This window comes from Leishmania infantum, chromosome 34 (assembly GCF_000002875.2).
Source record: "Leishmania infantum JPCM5 genome chromosome 34".
Lineage (NCBI taxonomy): Eukaryota > Euglenozoa > Kinetoplastea > Trypanosomatida > Trypanosomatidae > Leishmania > Leishmania infantum.
Genome location: NC_009418.2, coordinates 708,982 through 721,049, shown reverse-complemented (window position 1 = coordinate 721,049; position 12,068 = coordinate 708,982). Strand labels below are relative to the sequence as shown.

General features: G+C 63.8%; 3 protein-coding genes across 3 annotated transcripts; all 3 read left to right on the top strand.

The window, feature by feature from the left end:
- Positions 1-2,858: 2,858 nt before the first annotated feature.
- LINJ_34_1710 (putative amastin-like surface protein) lies at positions 2,859-3,437 on the top strand (the record flags this gene model as incomplete). The annotated part of the gene is made up of 1 exon (XM_001468504.1): positions 2,859-3,437. The coding sequence occupies one exon, from the start codon at positions 2,859-2,861 to the stop codon at positions 3,435-3,437; it is 579 nt and encodes a 192-aa protein (XP_001468541.1).
- Positions 3,438-5,623: 2,186 nt separating this feature from the next.
- On the top strand, positions 5,624-6,202 carry LINJ_34_1700 (putative amastin-like surface protein; the record flags this gene model as incomplete). Its single annotated transcript, XM_001468503.1, has 1 exon — positions 5,624-6,202. The coding sequence occupies one exon, from the start codon at positions 5,624-5,626 to the stop codon at positions 6,200-6,202; it is 579 nt and encodes a 192-aa protein (XP_001468540.1).
- A 2,117-nt stretch (positions 6,203-8,319) lies between these two features.
- Positions 8,320-8,952, top strand: LINJ_34_1690 (putative amastin-like surface protein; the record flags this gene model as incomplete). The annotated part of the gene is made up of 1 exon (XM_001468502.1): positions 8,320-8,952. The coding sequence occupies one exon, from the start codon at positions 8,320-8,322 to the stop codon at positions 8,950-8,952; it is 633 nt and encodes a 210-aa protein (XP_001468539.1).
- Between the last annotated feature and the right edge of the window lie 3,116 nt (positions 8,953-12,068).

The following is a 12,068-nucleotide window of genomic DNA, read 5'->3' as shown; positions in this document are numbered from 1 at the left end:
CGTCTCTGCCCCACCCCCACCCTGCCGTCGCTCTCGCGTGACGGTGTCCGCTTTGAAGGTCCCATCTCTCCGCTCTTGCCCCTTCTCGCCCATGAAGTACAATATCCCCGTCATTCTCTACGTGGTCCTCCAGTTCGTGGCGTTCTTCTTCGTGCTGGTGGGAACACCATCTGACATGTTCCGCATTCCAAATACTACCGAGGGAACGCTTTGCTTCACGCTGTGGGGGGATAAAGTGTCCTGCAGTTCCTCCGGTTATTTGCATTACGTAGAACTGCTCTGGAGAGATTGCCCTTTACGCATCCCCCGATTCCGCCTTGCGCAGGGATGCGCCATCATCTCCATTGTCGTCTACTTTGCGGCGTTGGTGCTGGGCTTTCTTTTGTTGTACGGCGTCTCTCTGCTCCGCTGGGTCTGTCTGGCGCTCAACATTGTCGGCAGTGTCACCCTGTGCGTTGTGTGGGCGGCCATGGCAGTGACGTACAACAAGGACGAAGGTATGAACTGCTTCGCCATAAAGGAGCTCGGAAGCTATGGTGCCGGCTTCGTGCTCTTTGTGCTGGCCTGGATACTGGATGTCATCAACATCATCATCTTGCTGCTCCCGTGCACGGCCGCAGGAGCTGCGGAAACCGATAACAAGGCAGAGCCGCCGACCGCGCAGGAGTAGGATAGAGGTAGGACAGGTGAGAGGAGGGCGAGCTTGCGAGCGGCGCGGCCCCTCCCCCACACCGGCGTCCTCGTGGTGGAGCCGGTGTCGGCGAGGATGAGGGTGCGCAAGCTGCGGGTTCCCGTGTGTGCCCTTCGCCGGCCCAGCCCTCTCGCTGCCCTGTCCTGCGTGCATGCGTGTGCGGCACGCCGTGCACCGGGACAGCTGCCGAGGGGTGGTTGCGGCACTCTCTCCAGGAGTGCTGATGGCACACGGCGCCTGTATGCGTGTGTGTCTGTGTGCAGGCGCCCCCTGTGCCCCTCCTCCCTCTTCTTCCGTGAGCGGCCCCCGCGACCGCGCCCCTCCCTCGCTTACGCTGCCGTTGTTCGCGCGTCTCTGTTTTCGTGCGTTGCTCGCGGGTGCCGCCCGGCGCTCTCGCGTTCCTCGACGCTCGTTTCTCTTTCGGGTTCTGCGATGCTTGCTGTTCTCTCCTCCGCGCAGAGAGAGGTGTGTCGTGTGTGCGTGCGCGTGCCCCTCTTTTCGCTCTCCGCACCCCCCCTCTCCTGTGCGCGTGTGTGCTGGCGGAGGCGGCTGACTGAGGCGATGGCGCAGGCAAGGGCAGCATCCGTGCAGCACAGCAGGCGCGTACACGCATACACACCTATACACGCTTGAACGGGACTGCAGGCGAGGGGCAGGACGGAGAATGCGCGGCGGTACGAGCGAGTGCGACGGTGGAGCGAAGCAGAGGCGGCGCTGCTTTCCTGCTCGCTCCTCTGGCGTCTGGCTCGAGCCCGTCTGCGTGTGCGCCCCCTGTGTCGCTGTGTCTCCTCGCCTCTCTCCTGCGCGATGTGTTTCGATGGCTTCGTTGCTGACGCACCCCACCGAGTCCTCCGGACTCCGCCGTGGGAAGTCACCACGCCGCATGCTACGACACGCAGGTCGACTGCACTGCAGGGCCTCACACACGGCCCTGGCCTGGGGCTGTGCAACGTTCTCCCTGGGCTCGTGCGGCACGCAGAGCCACCACTCCCCACGAACGCCCTGCTACCCTTTGCTACCCCCTCCCCACCGACAGACGCCACCGCCTCCGCCGTGGAGAGCGGGACCGTGAGGCCGGCAGCGCTCGCATGACGGCGTGCGGCGCCGCTGAGGCATGCGCGTAGGGGAACGGGGAGGGAAGGGGCAGGACAGGCCGAGCCCGTTAGGCGCATGACCCGGTGCAGTGGCAGGACGGCTCGTCCTCGACGACGCGGATGTGGCCGCCGTGCCACAGGGCGTAGGGGCGCACGGTGGCTGTACGCGCGCATCTGCCGGCTTGTGCGTGGTGGCGTGGAGGCGGTAAAAAGCGGGTGCATGTCTCCCGTATTCAGACGGCAGGTACATGGATGCGACTGAACGACGAGTGCATATATACTTTCATCTATATCTGTGTGTATGCGCACCAAGACCACCGCCTAACGCCTCACATGACGTTGTCCTCGCCTGACAGGGCGGAGGGCGTTTGCTTCTCCCTTCTCTCTTGTTTGTGCTTTGTTTATTTTTTTTGTGCTTCGTGACGCGCCTTCCTGCGCGCGTGCCTCATCGCTCTCATGCTTGCCTCCCTTGTCCGGCTCCCTCAACCCGACAACGCCACCGCCACCACTGCCATCTGCATCTGTTCCACGAGAGGACGTGTAGAACTGCGGGCACGCCGCGCTCTCTGCTGGTGCCCGTGGTCGTGCTGCGCCGTCGCATGCAGGCGCGCGCTGTTGCATTCCTCATTCGCTGCCCATATTTTTCCTTTGCGTGTATGTGCCAGCCAATGGTCCATGCGCCCCCGCTGTGCACGCGCCCCAGTGCCACTTGCCTGTCTCCTCACCACTGCCTCCCCCGCCTGTCTCTCCCCGTCTATCCGTCCCTCTCTTCTCCCCCCTGCACACTGCTGCCCACGCCGCCCATCCCTCCTCGGCCCCTCACACCACACCCGCACACAACAACACGCCCAACAACAACGCGTGCGCGCGCACGCCACCGCAACACAGACATCGCGTCGCCACACCTCGACTCTCCACCGCTCTCCCATCTGACCCCCCTCCTGCCTACCGCCTCCTCTCTCCTCGTCCGCCGTGCTGCGTCGTCTGCCCCCACCCCCACCCCTGCCGTCGCCTCTCGCGTGACGGTGTCCGCTTTGAAGGTCCCATCTCTCCGCTCTTGCCCCTTCTCGCCCATGAAGTACAATATCCCCGTCATTCTCTACGTGGTCCTCCAGTTCGTGGCGTTCTTCTTCGTGCTGGTGGGAACACCATCTGACATGTTCCGCATTCCAAATACTACCGAGGGAACGCTTTGCTTCACGCTGTGGGGGGATAAAGTGTCCTGCAGTTCCTCCGGTTATTTGCATTACGTAGAACTGCTCTGGAGAGATTGCCCTTTACGCATCCCCCGATTCCGCCTTGCGCAGGGATGCGCCATCATCTCCATTGTCGTCTACTTTGCGGCGTTGGTGCTGGGCTTTCTTTTGTTGTACGGCGTCTCTCTGCTCCGCTGGGTCTGTCTGGCGCTCAACATTGTCGGCAGTGTCACCCTGTGCGTTGTGTGGGCGGCCATGGCAGTGACGTACAACAAGGACGAAGGTATGAACTGCTTCGCCATAAAGGAGCTCGGAAGCTATGGTGCCGGCTTCGTGCTCTTTGTGCTGGCCTGGATACTGGATGTCATCAACATCATCATCTTGCTGCTCCCGTGCACGGCCGCAGGAGCTGCGGAAACCGATAACAAGGCAGAGCCGCCGACCGCGCAGGAGTAGGATAGAGGTAGGACAGGTGAGAGGAGGGCGAGCTTGCGAGCGGCGCGGCCCCTCCCCCACACCGGCGTCCTCGTGGTGGAGCCGGTGTCGGCGAGGATGAGGGTGCGCAAGCTGCGGATTGGCGTGTGTGCCCTTCGCCGGCCCAGCCCTCTCGCTGCCCTGTCCTGCGTGCATGCGTGTGCGGCACGCCGTGCACCGGGACAGCTGCCGAGGGGTGGTTGCGGCACTCTCTCCAGGAGTGCTGATGGCACACGGCGCCTGTATGCGTGTGTGTCTGTGTGCAGGCGCCCCCTGTGCCCCTCCTCCCTCTTCTTCCGTGAGCGGCCCCCGCGACCGCGCCCCTCCCTCGCTTACGCTGCCGTTGTTCGCGCGTCTCTGTTTTCGTGCGTTGCTCGCGGGTGCCGCCCGGCGCTCTCGCGTTCCTCGACGCTCGTTTCTCTTTCGGGTTCTGCGATGCTTGCTGTTCTCTCCTCCGCGCAGAGAGAGGTGTGTCGTGTGTGCGTGCGCGTGCCCCTCTTTTCGCTCTCCGCACCCCCCCTCTCCTGTGCGCGTGTGTGCTGGCGGAGGCGGCTGACTGAGGCGATGGCGCAGGCAAGGGCAGCATCCGTGCAGCACAGCAGGCGCGTACACGCATACACACCTATACACGCTTGAACGGGACTGCAGGCGAGGGGCAGGACGGAGAATGCGCGGCGGTACGAGCGAGTGCGACGGTGGAGCGAAGCAGAGGCGGCGCTGCTTTCCTGCTCGCTCCTCTGGCGTCTGGCTCGAGCCCGTCTGCGTGTGCGCCCCCTGTGTCGCTGTGTCTCCTCGCCTCTCTCCTGCGCGATGTGTTTCGATGGCTTCGTTGCTGACGCACCCCACCGAGTCCTCCGGACTCCGCCGTGGGAAGTCACCACGCCGCATGCTACGACACGCAGGTCGACTGCACTGCAGGGCCTCACACACGGCCCTGGCCTGGGGCTGTGCAACGTTCTCCCTGGGCTCGTGCGGCACGCAGAGCCACCACTCCCCACGAACGCCCTGCTACCCTTTGCTACCCCCTCCCCACCGACAGACGCCACCGCCTCCGCCGTGGAGAGCGGGACCGTGAGGCCGGCAGCGCTCGCATGACGGCGTGCGGCGCCGCTGAGGCATGCGCGTAGGGGAACGGGGAGGGAAGGGGCAGGACAGGCCGAGCCCGTTAGGCGCATGACCCGGTGCAGTGGCAGGACGGCTCGTCCTCGACGACGCGGATGTGGCCGCCGTGCCACAGGGCGTAGGGGCGCACGGTGGCTGTACGCGCGCATCTGCCGGCTTGTGCGTGGTGGCGTGGAGGCGGTAAAAAGCGGGTGCATGTCTCCCGTATTCAGACGGCAGGTACATGGATGCGACTGAACGACGAGTGCATATGTATTTTCATCTATATCTGTGTGTATGCGCACCAAGACCACCGCCTAACGCCTCACATGACGTTGTCCTCGCCTGACAGGGCGGAGGGCGTTTGCTTCTCCCTTCTCTCTTGTTTGTGCTTTGTTTATTTTTTGTGCTTCGTGACGCGCCTTCCTGCGCGCGTGCCTCATCGCTCTCATGCTTACCTCCCTTGTCCGACTCCCTCAACCCGACAACGCCACCGCCACCACTGCCATCTGCATCTGTTCCACGAGAGGACGTGTAGAACTGCGGGCACGCCGCGCTCTCTGCTGGTGCCCGTGGTCGTGCTGCGCCGTCGCATGCAGGCGCGCGCTGTTGCATTCCTCATTCGCTGCCCATATTTTTCCTTTGCGTGTATGTGCCAGCCAATGGTCCATGCGCCCCCGCTGTGCACGCGCCCCAGTGCCACTTGCCTGTCTCGTCACCACTGCCTCCCCCGCATGTCTCTCCCCGTCTATCCGTCCCTCTCTTCTCCCCCCTGCACACTGCTGCCCACGCCGCCCATCCCTCCTCGGCCCCTCACACCACACCCGCACACAACAACACGCCCAACAACAACGCGTGCGCGCGCACGCCACCGCAACACAGACATCGCGTCGCCACACCTCGACTCTCCACCGCTCTCCCATCTGACCCCCCTCCTGCCTACCGCCTCCTCTCTCCTCGTCCGCCGTGCTGCGTCGTCTGCCCCCACCCCCACCCCTGCCGTCGCCTCTCGCGTGACGGTGTCCGCTTTGAAGGTCCCATCTCTCCGCTCTTGCCCCTTCTCGCCCATGAAGTACAATATCCCCGTCATTCTCTACGTGGTCCTCCAGTTCGTGGCGTTCTTCTTCGTGCTGGTGGGAACGCCGATTGACATGTTCCGCAGCAGCAACAGCAGTGTTTTCGTTGGCCAGTGCATAACCCTATGGGGTTTTAAACGTGACTGCTTCTCTTTGAATTACGTTCGCACAGTCGATGTGTCTTTTGAAAAGTGCCCTTCACGCATCACCCGATTCCGCCTTGCGCAGGGATGCGCCATCATCTCCATCTTCGTGTACGGCGCGGCGTTCATGCTGGGCTTTATTTTGCTGTTCTGCTGCTCTTTGCTCCGGTGGGTCTGCCTGGTACTCAACGTGGTCGGCATGGTCACCTCGTGCGTTGTGTGGGCGGCCATGGCAGTGACATACAACAAGACTGACGACAGAGTGTGCCTGCCGGTAAAGACGCTGGGAAGATATGGTGCCGGCTTCGTTCTCTTTGTGCTGGCCTGGATACTGGATGTCATCAACATTTTCTTGCTGCTCCTTCCCTATGCCGGCGTGGACGATGGAGCGAATCGAAAGGCAGAGCCGCCGACCGCGCAGGAGTAGGATGGAGGTAGTAGGAGGAGACGGAGGGAGAGCTTGCGAGCGGCGCGGCCCCTCCCCCACACCGGCGTCCTCGTGGTGGAGCCGGTGTCGGCGAGGATGAGGGTGCGCAAGCTGCGGGTTCCCGTGTGTGCCCTTCGCCGGCCCAGCCCTCTCGCTGCCCTGTCCTGCGTGCATGCGTGTGCGGCACGCCGTGCACCGGGACAGCTGCCGAGGGGTGGTTGCGGCACTCTCTCCAGGAGTGCTGATGGCACACGGCGCCTGTATGCGTGTGTGTCTGTGTGCAGGCGCCCCCTGTGCCCCTCCTCCCTCTTCTTCCGTGAGCGGCCCCCGCGACCGCGCCCCTCCCTCGCTTACGCTGCCGTTGTTCGCGCGTCTCTGTTTTCGTGCGTTGCTCGCGGGTGCCGCCCGGCGCTCTCGCGTTCCTCGACGCTCGTTTCTCTTTCGGGTTCTGCGATGCTTGCTGTTCTCTCCTCCGCGCAGAGAGAGGTGTGTCGTGTGTGCGTGCGCGTGCCCCTCTTGTCGCTCTCCGCACCCCCCCTTCTCCTGTGCGCGTGTGTGCTGGCGGAGGCGGCTGACTGAGGCGATGGCGCAGGCAAGGGCAGCAGCGGAGCATACACGAATAGACACCTATACACTTACCCACATATACCCCTATACACGCTGGCAGGGGACTGCAGGCGAAGCAGGACAGCAGAATACGCGTTGGAGCGGAACAGAGCCGATGCTGCTTCCCTGCTCGCTCCTCTGGCGTCTGGCTCGAGTCCGTCTGCGTGTGCGCCCCCTGTGTCGCTGTGTCTCCTCGCCTCTCTCCTGCGCGATGTGTTTCGATGGCTTCGTTGCTGACGCACCCCACCGAGTCCTCCGGACTCCGCCGTGGGAAGTCACCACGCCGCATGCTACGACACGCAGGTCGACTGCACTGCAGGGCCTCACACAGGGCCCTGACCTGGGGCTGTGCAACGTTCTCCCTGGGCTCGTGCGGCACGCAGAGCCACCACTCCCCACGAACGCCCTGCTACCCTTTGCTACCCCCTCCCCACCGACAGACGCCACCGCCTCCGCCGTGGAGAGCGGGACCGTGAGGCCGGCAGCGCTCGCATGACGGCGTGCGGCGCCGCTGAGGCATGCGCGTAGGGGAACGGGGAGGGAAGGGGCAGGACAGGCCGAGCCCGTTAGGCGCATGACCCGGTGCAGTGGCAGGACGGCTCGTCCTCGACGACGCGGATGTGGCCGCCGTGCCACAGGGCGTAGGGGCGCACGGTGGCTGTACGCGCGCATCTGCCGGCTTGTGCGTGGTGGCGTGGAGGCGGTAAAAAGCGGGTGCATGTCTCCCGTATTCAGACGGCAGGTACATGGATGCGACTGAACGACGAGTGCATATGTATTTTCATCTATATCTGTGTGTATGCGCACCAAGACCACCGCCTAACGCCTCACATGACGTTGTCCTCGCCTGACAGGGCGGAGGGCGTTTGCTTCTCCCTTCTCTCTTGTTTGTGCTTTGTTTATTTTTTGTGCTTCGTGACGCGCCTTCCTGCGCGCGTGCCTCATCGCTCTCATGCTTACCTCCCTTGTCCGACTCCCTCAACCCGACAACGCCACCGCCACCACTGCCATCTGCATCTGTTCCACGAGAGGACGTGTAGAACTGCGGGCACGCCGCGCTCTCTGCTGGTGCCCGTGGTCGTGCTGCGCCGTCGCATGCAGGCGCGCGCTGTTGCATTCCTCATTCGCTGCCCATATTTTTCCTTTGCGTGTATGTGCCAGCCAATGGTCCATGCGCCCCCGCTGTGCACGCGCCGCAGTGTCACTTGCCTGTCTCGTCACCACTGCCTCCCCCGCCCGTCTCTCCCCGTCTATCCGTCCCTCTCTTCTCCCCCCTGCACACTGCTGCCCACGCCGCCCATCCCTCCTCGGCCCCTCACACCACACCCGCACACAACAACACGCCCAACAACAACGCGTGCGCGCGCACGCCACCGCAACACAGACATCGCGTCGCCACACCTCGACTCTCCTCCGCTCTCCCATCTGGCCCCCCTCCTGCCTACCGCCTCCTCTCTCCTCGTCCGCTGTGCTGCGTCGTTTTTTTCGACTTGTCGCTCCTTTTTGTGACGATGTCCGGGTTGCCGTTTCCATCGCTTCGGTGTCTTCCTGCTGTGCCACTGGATTATAAGAGGACTCTCATTCTCTACGTGGTGCTCCAGTTCGTGGCGTTCATTCTGTTACTGGTGGGAACGCCTCTGGACATTTTCCGCTCAAACCCGGCTGGGATGTCGAAGACGCTAATTTGTATCACCTTGTGGGGTTTCAAGAACGACTGCTCTTCACTTCATTCCGACCTGACATTGGATGATATATTTCATTACTGCCCTGATAGACTAAGGCGTTTTCGTGCTCTGCAGATATTCGTGATTGTCTCCATCGTCGTGTACGGCGCTGCGTTTATCGCGGGCTTTACTTTGCTGTTCTGCTTCGCTGTCTTGCGCCTAACCTGCATGGCGCTCAACATCGTCGGCAGTGTAATTTTATGCGTTGCGATAGTCATCGTGGCCGCCACGTTCAGCAAGGACGATGGCCAACATTGCAGGCGACTTAGCAGTATAGGGTATAGACTCGGTGCGAGCTTTTTCCTTTTTGTGGTGGCCTGGATACTGGATATCATCAACATGATCATCCTCCTGCTCCCCTATACCGACACCGAGAGTGCTGTTGATAAAAAGGCAGAGCCACCGACAGCGAAGGAGTAGGATGGAGGTAGTAGGAGGGAGCGGGTAGCGCGGTTGAGAGCGGCGCGGCCCCTCCCCCACACTGGCGTCCTCGTGGTGGAGCTGGTGTCGGCGAGGATGAGGGTGCGCAAGCTGCGGGTTCCCGTGTGTGCCCTTCGCCGGCCCAGCCCTCTCGCTCCCTGTCGTGTGTGCGTGCGCGCGCGCGGGCAGCAGCGGCACCGCCGTGCACAGGCACCGCTGCCGAGGGGCGATTGCAGCACTTCCCCCACGCCTGCGTGTGATACACGGCGCCTGCGTGTGTGCAGGCGCATGCGCCCCTGCGACCCTCCTCCCTCTTCTTCCGTGAGCGGCCCCCGCGACCATCGCTCACTTACGCTGCCGTTGTTCGCGGGTGCCGCCCCACGCTCTCGCCTTACTCGACGCTCGTCTCTTTCGAGCTCGCTCATGCTTGCTGTTCTGCTCTGCGCGCAGAGAGAGGTGCGTGGCGTGTGCGTGTGCGTGCGCCTCTGCGCCTCCCTCCGCTGCTCGCGCCCTCCCTGTGTGCGTGTGCTGGCGGAGGCGGCTGGCTGTGGCGACGACGCAGGCACGGGCAGCAGCCGTGCAGCACAGCAGGCGCGTACACGCATACACACCTATACACGCGGAAACGGGACTGCAGGCGAGGGGCAGGACCGGAGAATGCGCGGCGGTACGAGCGAGTGCGACGGTGGAGCGGAGCAGCGGCGGCGCTGCTTTCCTGCTCGCTCCTCTGGCGTCTGGCTCGAGCCCGTCTGCGTGTGCGCCCCCTGTGTCGCTGTGTCTCCTCGCCTCTCTCCTGCGCGATTTGTTTCGATGGCTTCGTTGCTGACGCACCCCACGGAGTCCTCCAGGCTCCGCCGTGTGGAGTTGCCACGCCGTATGTGACGGGTTGCAGCGCACCGACGCGACTGTGGGGAGAGAAGCACTGCATCCAGGTCGACTACACTGCAGGGCCTCACAGGGCCCTGACCGGAGGCTGGGCAGCATTCTCCCTCGGCTCGTGCGGCACGTAGAGCCACCGCTCCCCACGAACGCCCTGCTACCCTTTGCTACCCCCTCCCCACCGACGGAGGCCAGCGCCTCCGTCATGGAGCACGACCCTGAGGGGGCGGCCCCGCTGGGAGCGCGGCGTGCCGTGCGCCCCGGTGCGTGTGGCGCCGATGCAGCGGCAGGACGGCTCGTCCTCGACGACGCGGATGTGGCCGCCGTGCCACAGGGCGTAGGCGGGCCGTGGCTGTACGCGCGCATCTGCCGGCTTGTGCGTGGTGGCGTGGAGGCGGTGAGAAGGAAGTGCATGCCTCGCGGACTCGGACAGACATGCGAATCAGCACACCTAAGCATAAGCAAAACGACGCGTGCATATATGCACCGATATCTATATATATATATATGGCTGTGTGGATGTCTGTAACGACAAAACCGCCAAACGCCTGTTATTACGCTGTCCTCGCCTGGCAGGGCGGAGGGCGTGCGTGCGCTTTTTACTCCTCTCTTGCTTGTCCTGTGTTTCCTTTGCGGCACGCCTTCCTGCGCGCGTGCCTGCTCGTTATCATGCTTGCTTCCGTTGTCCGACTCGTTCAAACCAACAGCGTCACCGCCGCCACTGCCGCCCCCCTCCTCCCCGAGAGGGCAGGGTAGGGGGTGCGGGCGGCGCTCCTTGCTGCTGCCCGTGGTGGGGCCGCGCCATGTGCGTGCAGGTGTGCGCACGGGCATGCGGGTGCGTGCCGGTGTATATGTGTGTGTGTGTGCGAGCGCGTGAGTCCGGGGAGTGTGGAGGGGTGTGTGCACTGGTGGAGGAGCATGCTGACGTGCTGCGGCTCGCGTCCCCGCCGCCCTCGGCCCGGCGCCACGCAGACGCCGTCCGTGCTGCCCCTGTGTGCTGCTCTTCGTTCCCCCACCCCCTTCGCTGCGGTGCCGTCTCCGTGCATGCTGGGTCCGTGTGCACCCGCCGCGCATCTGCCTGCTGTGTGCAGCGAACGGGATGGGCGGTGGCGGCGGTGGCGCTGCGTGGGTGGGCGGTGCTGCCCCCCCCCCCCCACACACACCGGCACACACGTGCAGAGGGGCCCCTCTCGCACCCTCCCCCTGCCCCCTGCGCACATGCGGCTCGAGCAGCCTGGCACAGGCGCGCCTACAGGACACCGCGGCTAGGCGAAGGCGTGCATGGGCGGAGGGAAGGCCAGCGGGTGCGGGGCGTGCCAGAGGGGGGTAGCGAGAAATGCCCCCCTCCCCTCCTCCCCCCGTCCTCTCGCCGCTTGGCCCCCTCGCCTGCGCTCCCGTGTCTCCCTCGCTGCCGTTGCGGCCCGTCTCTCGCATCCGCCGGCCGCACCCCTGCCTATGTGCCAGCCAATGGCCCATGCGCCCCCGCTGTGCACGCGCCCCAGTGCCACTTGCCTGTCTCGTCACCACTGCCTCCCCCGCCTGTCTCTCCCCGTCTATCCGTCCCTCTCTTCTCCCCCCTGCACACTGCTGCCCACGCCGCCCATCCCTCCTCGGCCCCTCACACCACACCCGCACACAACAACACGCCCAACAACAACGCGTGTGCGCGCACGCCACCGCAACACAGACATCGCGTCGCCACACCTCGACTCTCCTCCGCTCTCCCATCTGACCCCCCTCCTGCCTACCGCCTCCTCTCTCCTCGTCCGCCGTGCTGCGTCGTCTGCCCCCACCCCACCCCTGCCTTTGCCTCTCCCGTCTGCCTCGGCGCCGGCCTTCTCAGTCTCTCGCTCTTGTCCCTTCGCGCACATGAAGTACAGTATAACCCTCATTATCTACGTGGTGCTCCAGTTCGTGGCGTTCCTTCTGGTGCTGGCGGGAACGCCGCTGGAGATGTTTCGTAGTGTCGAAAAGGACGCCTCCTTTAACAATATATGCATCTCCCTATGGGGTTTTAAGACCAACTGCTCAGCGATTCCGTACGACTACACTGTTGATAAACTGTTCTCCGGTTGCCCTCAAATTCTCAACCAGTTCCACGCTGCACAGGCGTTTGCTATAATCTCTATATTGGTGTACTTGGCGGCGTTCATCGCAGGCCTTACGTTGCTGTTCTGCTGCTCCTTCCTCCGCTTGGTCTGCCTGGCGCTGAACATCGTTGGAAGCGTCACCCTGTG